At 40.4% G+C, this 8,517-nt stretch overlaps 1 protein-coding gene across 1 annotated transcript; it reads right to left on the reverse strand.

The window, feature by feature from the left end:
• Nucleotides 1-369: 369 nt before the first annotated feature.
• LOC134348762 (secreted phosphoprotein 24-like) lies at nucleotides 370-5,435 on the reverse strand. Its single transcript, XM_063052564.1, has 6 exons — nucleotides 5,384-5,435; nucleotides 5,138-5,241; nucleotides 3,997-4,125; nucleotides 3,649-3,780; nucleotides 3,490-3,534; nucleotides 370-456 (listed from the first exon to the last, which is right to left on the reverse strand). The coding sequence occupies exons 1-6, from the start codon at nucleotides 5,433-5,435 to the stop codon at nucleotides 370-372; spliced, it is 549 nt and encodes a 182-aa protein (XP_062908634.1).
• Between the last annotated feature and the right edge of the window lie 3,082 nt (nucleotides 5,436-8,517).

The raw sequence follows: 8,517 nt of genomic DNA on the forward strand, positions 1-8,517 counted from the left end.
ATTGTGAGAGGGTTTGATTGGATATCGGGGAAGGGTTTTCACCTGTCTAAGGAGATGAGAGCTTGGCTCATAGTCTCAATATAAGAGCTTGGTCAATGAGGAATGAGGTGAAACTCAGATGGTGAATCTTTGGAATTTACTACCCCCAAAGAGCTGTGGAGGCTCAATTGAAAGTTCATTCAAAACAGAGATTGGTGAATTGTAGAATATTAAGGGAATCAAGGCTTACAGTTTTATTATAGGAAAATGGTTTGAGGTGGGCACTAGCTAATATTCAATATTCTCTCTCAACCCCGCTGTCTGGAACAGGGCAAGAATTAATTAAGATCCCTAGACTCTATTCTGACAGATCAATCTAGGTTTCACATCTTATTGAGAAACTGAAGATATCAACTCCCAAATTAGACTTATATTTGAAAACAATTCCAGTGAAGTTTCTTCTGATTTGCTTTTTGCCTATATAAAATATGTACATTTATAGCATTAGTACGAGGTATATTTAGTAAATCTAAAGCACTATCACCGAATAATAGACCAGAATGCTGAATTATGAATGGAGCTATTAATCCTGACATTTCTGAATGATAATCCCATGAACTAGCGTTAGATTGCAGAAGCTTCAATAAAAATTCTCTCTATACTACACTGATACTCAAAAAAAATGTCAGGAACAGATTGAATGGATATTCTGACAATAGGTGAAACAGGCATCGTTACCATTTGTTTTATTGAATCCATGGAAGGATTGGTACTTAATGACTCTCAGTGGTGAGAGTTTGTCATACACTTCTCTTGTAGTTCTCTTCTGCCGATGCTCAGTTCATCTTCAACAGAGAACAAACTCCTCATGCACTGAAACCTAATATTATGATCCCCTCCCTACACATCAGACTGGGACAAGACCACAGACCACAACATCATAATACATAGGAGCAGTATTAGGCCATCTAGCCTATCGAGTGTGCTCCGCCATTCAATCATGGCTGATCTTTTTTTCTATCTCCTTCTCAACCCCAGTTCCCGGCCTTCTCCCCGTACCCTTTGATGCCACATCCAATCAATAACCTATCAATCTCTGCCTTAAATACACCCAACGACCTGGCCTCCACAGCTGCAAGTGGCAACAAATTCCACAATTTCACCACACTTTGGCTAAAGAAATTTTTCCTCATCTGCTTTGAAAGGGCGCCCCTCTATCCTGAGGCTGTGCACTCTTGTCCTAGACTCTCCCACCAAGGGAGCCATCCTTTCCACATCTTCTCTGTCTAAGCTTTTCAATATTCGAAAGGTTTCAATGAGATCCTCCTTCATCCTTCTGAATTCCAGCGACTGCTGGTATAACCCTTTCATTCCTGGAATCATCCTTGTGAACCTCCTCTGGACCCTCTCCAATGCCAGCACATCTTTTTTAAGATGAGGGGCCCAAAACCTTTCACAATCGTCAAGGTGAGGCCTCACCAGTGCCTAATAAAGCCTCAGCATCAAAACCTTGCTCCTTTATTCTAAACCTCTTGAAATGAATGCTAACATGGCATTGGCCTTCCTCACCACCAACTCAACCTGCAAGTTAACCTTAAGAGTGGACTCCCAAGGACTCCCAAGTCCCTCTGCAACTCATATTCCTGGATTTTCTCCTCGTTTAGAAAATAGCCCACACATTTATTTCTACTACCAAAGTGCATGACCATGCATTTTCCAACATTGTATTTCATTTGCCACTTTCTTGCCCATTCTCCTAATCTGTCTAAGTCCTTCTGCTTCCTACCTGTTTCCTCAACATTACCTGCCCCCCACTAATCTTTCTATCATCTGCAAACTTGTCAACAAAGCCATCTATTTCATCATCTAAATCATTTATATACAGCATAAAAAGAAATAGTCCCAACACCGACCTCTGCGGAACACCACTAGTCACTGGCAGCCAACCAGAAAAGGACCCTTTTATTCCCACTTGCAGCCTCCTTCTAATCAGCCAATGCTCTAACCATGTTTGTAACTTTCCTGTAGTACCATGGGCTCTTAATTTGGTAAGCAGCCTCATGTGTGGCACCTTGTCAAAGACCTTCTGAAAGTCCGAATGCACAAAATTCCCTTTATCTATCCTACTTGTAATCTCTTCAAAGAATTCTAACAGGTTCACCAGGCAGGATTTTCCATGAAGGAAACCATGCTGACTTTATATTATCTTGTCCTGTGTCACCAAGTACTCCACCTCGTCCTTAACAACTAACTCTAACATCTTCCCAACCACTGAGATCAATCTAACTGGTCTATACTTTCCTTTCTGCTGCTTTCCTCCTTTCTTAAAGAGTGGAATAACATTTGCAATTTTCCAGTCCTCTGGCACCATGCCAGAGTCCAATAATTTTTGAAAGATCATTTCTAATGCCACCACAATCTCTAACGCAACCTCTTTCAGAACCCTAGGGTGCAGTTCATCTGGTCCAGGTGACTTATGTACCTTTAGGTTTTCCAGCTTTTTGAGCACCTTCTCTCTTGTAACAGTAACTGCACCCACTTCTCTTCCTTCACACACTACATTATCAGGCATACTGCTGGTGTCTTCCACAGTAAAGACTGACGCAAAATACTCATTCAGTTCAGCAGCCATCTCCTTGTTCCCCGTTATTATTTCTCCTGCCTCATTTTCTAGCAATCCTGTATCCATTCTCATTTCTCCTTTATTTTTAACTCGAAAAATCTTTTACTGTCCACTTTGATATTACTTGCTAGCTTGCTTTCATATTTCATCTTTTCCCTTCTAATGATTTTTATAGTTGCTTTCTGTAAGTTTTTAAAAACTTCCCAATCCTCTATCTTCTGACTAATTTTTGCTTTGTTGTATGCCCTTTCATTTGCTTTTATAATAGCTTTGAACTCCCATGTCAGCTACGGTTATACTATTTTACAATGTGCGTATTTCTTCATTTTTGGAATACACATGTCCTGCACCTTCCTCATTTTTCCCAGAAACGCACACCATTGTGATTCTACTGACATCTCTGCCAGCAGCTCCTTCCAATTTACTTTTGCCAACTTCTCTCTCATACCACTATAATTTCCCTTACTCCACTGAAATACTGCTACATCACACTTCACTTTCTCATTATCAAATTTCAAGTTGAACACAATCATATTGTGATCACTGGTTCCTAAGGGTTCTTTTATATTAACCTCCCTACTCGCCTCCAGTTCATTACATAACACCCAATCCAGTATAGCTGATCCCCTAGGAGGCTCAACAACAAACTGCTCTAAAAAGCTATCTCTTAGGCATTCAACAGACTCACTCCCCTGAGATCCATTACTAACCTGATTTTCCCAATCAACCTGTATGTCAAAATCTTCCATGACTACCATAACATGCTGTCTCACCCACTATTCCTAATGGAGAACTTAAAATTTCATTGCGAAGAATTTTAATCATTTCATCGTGAACAATTGAGTGCAACAAGAAAAAAATCTGATAAATTACTGATTAATACTCACATCTGAGGTTCCTTCAAGTGATGTTTCTTTTGATTTGGGTTGCGCCTGTAAGATAAAGATATTTATTTTTAGATCTTCAGCATACATAAACAATGAAATGTTCAGTAAAGGATCTTCTGTTAGAAATTCCATTGCCCTGAATTGTATGAATGCAGTTACCTCAATACTGTTTTCATTTGTTTCTGTTGAGTCACTCTCGCTGTCAGCTGTCGTCAGACCGTCACACTCCACTTCAACGTCAGCTACCTTATCAGCAAAAAATTCTACATGGCTTTTGCAAAACCCTTTCTCCTGTTAGAATGAAACATAATGTAAGGAAATTATTCATGATTCCAAGCAAGACAATAAATCAACATGATTATGATCTAACTCAATTCTTAGCCTTTCCTTTATTATAACTACATATGTATGTATGGTCATTTCTATGAAATGGGTTGTAATTAAAGCCTGTATTTTGATGTTAAAACATACAAGGACTTGCATGATCTAATATAACTCTGGACTCACCGCAATGTTTTTATGGCGGAAGGAGCAGCTGGGATCATCAAATTCCTGTCCAGAATTCTTGGAGCAGACAGTTTCTTTCACGGAAAACGTTAAAACCATGCTGTAGGACAGTTTACCCGTACGATATGTCTTAAGAAAGGAAAAGAGATCATTGGTGAATTGTTATGTCTGGTATTCTTCTACGGGTCTGAGAAAATGCAGAGTTACAGGGGGTCTACTTCCAGCCGATGGTTTCACTGGTCATGTCTGAGTTTTTTTTTTGTACGTCACATCCGGAGTTTCTCCGGTTAGCAGACAATTTCCATCCACGTCTCTCTGACGTAGCGGGGAACCGCGTACGAGGCAAGTTACAGCAATGGTTTGCCATTGCCTTCTGCCGGGTGAGTTTCCAAAGAGATCACCAGCTCCTAACCCAGCGCGGATAGAAAGCGTGCAGAGGAGCCGGCTGGAGCTGGATTCGAACTCAGAACCTTCCGTCCTGAAGTCCGATGCTGATGCCACTACGCCACTAGCCAGGTCATGCCTGAGTAATCAACCAAAATGGATAAGAGAATTACTTTGCCCAATGGTAAAACTGTCACTTAAACCATCATGATAGGGATATTCAGTTTGCATGAATTCGTAATTATTGAAGGAAATTAACTGACAAATTTGAGAAAATTTTCAGTGACTTGCAAATCAAAGACTGGTAGAACATCCAACCTTAATTCTGAAACTCTGGTCCAATCAAATTTCCACAACTCAAACACTGATTGAGAACTAAATTGCTGAACACTCTGTACATAATATGAAATTCAGCTCCTGTTGAATACCTAGATTCTATCTTATCTTAAAATGTATCTCACAATTAGTTTTATGCAGTTTGTGGCCAGTCAGCCCTTCAGGCTTATACTGGCTCCCAGCTGACCAATCCCATCAATCCCACTCTCCCTCTCATCAAATCCCCATAATGTTGCAATTTATTCTCCTTATCACAAAACATTATCTCTCCTTCCAGCATCTGCAGAATTCCTCGTGTTTACTCTCCTTTGATCTGTTTTTTGCTGTTAAACTATTCTTAGGGTAGGTTTAAGTAGACAATTACCCTGCACTCAGACATATCCATAGTTTGTGAAACACAATTAGCCAAAGGCACACTTACATTTGCTACGCCTCTCCTGGTGATACCACAGAGGTTGGTGATCTCGGTGATTTCATTCAGCTTTATTACTGAAGCTCTCAGAGCTTCCTTGGTGCTTGGCACTCCTGCAGAGAGAGAGGGGAAGTCATACAAGGTATCCCAAAAAATCTCTGTGAATTCTTCTCACACCTGGGTGAAATGTTGCTGATTGAACTTCAGTACAAACAATTATCTGCTCTCTGATTTTCCTTTCTCCCCAATACTTACCTGAGCAGTAGAGGATCTGCACAGCAGTGATGGCAAGCAAGAAAGTTTTCATTCCGGTTCAGCTAGTTAATTAGCTAGTTTTTCACAGTGAAGAACAGCTTCTCTCTCTCTCTCAATCTGCCTTCACCAGGCTGCCTTCAATCTTTATATCCTGCACCCCCACCACATTCAAACACTGACCTGTGTTTGCTCAGCTTGCTGACCGTGGGCACCAGAACCAGATGAAATGTGGGCTCTAATTATGGGCAGAGCTTCCTCCTAGTACCATCATCATGTTTAGGTTTGGTGCAAAATTGAGTAAGATCATGTTTTATTCCTTGGAATATGAAATAATAAATTTACAGAGGAGAAGACTCAATCATCTCAAACTTGTACAAAATCCCTGTGCCCTGTGCATTTAAACTAAATTCCGTGATGATTTACCTCCAGTGGTCCAAAAACGCGCTGGAATTACCAGCACACTGCTGCAAGAATATCTGGGTGATAAATCCAAAGTATGTTGAGAGAAATCTTGTATTTTTTCATGTTCTATCAACATTCCTATTTACAATGATATTGATGACATTACTGGAGGTAAAGGAGTTTTGAGGGCAGTTGGGAGAGTATGTGTCATGACTGCTTCAGGAATATCTCTCATCAGAGTTAGCACCTTCAACTTGATTGTGAAATATTTGACTTTGAAATGTCAAATTTGAAGGCAAATTTGGTGTTAGTGGCAGGAATCTTAACGGTGTTGGGGGAACAGGGGAAACCTGGTGCCATGTCTATAGATTTCCTCTAAGATGCCATGAAAGTTCATCAGTTTGTTAGGAAGGCAGTTAGTGTCTTGGGGAATTGAGTTCAAGAGTCAAGAGGTAAATTTGCAGTGATATAAGTCCCTGATCAGACTATCCTTCAAATATTGATTTCAGTACTGGTTGATTCAATCTGGATTCAAATAGATTTAAGTTAATTTGGCACATGTACATCGAAACATACAATGAGATACGTCCTACATGAAGAACCAACACACCTGAGGCTCTGCTTGGGCAGCCCACAAGTGTCGCCACACACTCCAACGTCAGCTTAGCAGGCCCTCAGTACTCAGCAGATCAATACAGAACACAACAAGCAAAAACAGCAGCAGCAAAAACAAGCCCTGTTCCTCTTTTCTCCATGGATTGAAGGAGGATCAGACATGAAGTGATAGATATGTAGAAGATAAGAGGTATTGATCGAGTGGGCAGCCGGAAACATTTTTTCCCAGGATGGAAATGCCAAAAATGAGTGGACATAAATTTAAGGTGATAAATGTATAAGAATGAAAAAGGTGGATGTCAGAAGTAAGTTTTTTTATAAAGAAAGTGATGGATCCATGGAAGACCCTGCCAGGGGTTGTGGTAGAGGCTGTTACATCAGGGATATTTAAGCGACACTTATAAAAGCACATTAAAAAATAAAGGATAGAAAATAAAGAGAAGGGTTAGATTGATCTTACAGTATATTAGATGGTCAACACAGGGCCAAAGGGCCTGTACTGTGCTCTAATCTACTACGTTCTAATTTTGAAGACACAAGAGACTGTGGATGGTAGAAATCTGGACTACGAGAAATGGATAGACAAGATTTCAGTTTAAGTCTCTTCATCTGGGCTGGAAATAAAGACAGGAGGTAGCTAGTATAAAAAAGTGAGGAAGGCAGAGCGAGTGTTGACAGGCTACCACACTGCAGCGTGGTTTCATCATTATTAGAATTATTTATTTTCCTTTATTGCTTTTATACCTTTACTTTAAAGTGTATAGATCTTTAAACTGGCAATACAATGAATGTTCCATTTCCTCCACATGAAGGAATGTCTCCAACCCCCCACTTTTCATAAGATGAAAACAAAAATTCCCATAGGTGCTGGAAATATGATATAAAAACAGATAACATGAAAGGAAGTCAGTGGATTGGGCAGCATCTGCAGAGAGAGAGAGAGAGAGAGAGAGAGAGAGAGAGAGAAAGAGAGAGAGGAGACAGACAGAGAGAGAGAGAGGGAGAAAGAGAGACAGAGAGTTGCTGTTGCTGTCCTATAAGGCATAGGAGCAAAATTAGGCCATTTGGTATCTCAAGTCTGCTCCGTATTCCATCATGGCTGATTCATTATCCTTCTCAAATGCATTCTCCTGCCTTCACCCAATAAACTTTGACACCCTTACAAATCAAGAACCAATCAACCTTCACTTTAAATATACCCAATACTTGGCCACCTTAGTTGTCTGTAGCAATGAATTCCACAGATTCACCATCTTCTGCCTGAAGAAATCCTCCTCATTAAGGGACGTCCCTTCTCGGAACTGTTCTTATTAACTGGTTATCAAACTGAAATGTCAACTGTTTCTCTACAGTTGCTCCATAACACTGCCTGGCCTGGTAATTATTTCCAACATTGCCTGATTTCACTTCACTCTCACTCTCTTTGTGACAGGTTTAAATCAATGGACCACACAACCTGCTCTTCATTCTTAGGAACTGATAACCTCCTTTGACTGCAACAAATTTCTGAATTGTTCTGTTAACTTCCTATTAAATTAATCCTTTTCTGCTCCAATGAGAATTGTCTTGAAATCTTAAATTTCCTAACTGCATTTTCTTATCATTCCTAACATGCCGGAAATTCCATTCTATCCACTTCTTATAGTTTCAATGTCCTTTCTCCCGCTCAGGCAGTTTGATTTCTTGATACCAGCAGAGCCCAACATAAGATGTTGCAGGAGCCAGTGACACGTGGCCAATTCAACAGGTTTATTGTTGTTAAGATCATTTCCTGGCATCACCAATCCAGTGCTTACTAGGTCACCAACCGGAAGGCAGCGTCAAGGGTGGGGTCTGAGAGAAGAACACAGACCTGAAGCAACATCATCTGCAAAGTTCTGACATAAGAACATTCAATAACATTCAACTCTGTTTTGGCTTGTGGTGTGCTGCACATCACTTAGCCCTGCCGCAATTTTCCAGGCATCATTCCAGGAATGAGAACCTTAACTCTTTCATTTTCAATGGGTTAAACTTGGAGCAAACATGTCAGTGTTTGGTCAATCTGATCTGTAAACAGAATGGTGATTTCACACAATTGAGTATTTCTGAGCAGCACTGACCATTAAGGTGACCCA

This window comes from Mobula hypostoma, chromosome 6 (assembly GCF_963921235.1).
Source record: "Mobula hypostoma chromosome 6, sMobHyp1.1, whole genome shotgun sequence".
NCBI lineage: Eukaryota > Metazoa > Chordata > Chondrichthyes > Myliobatiformes > Myliobatidae > Mobula > Mobula hypostoma.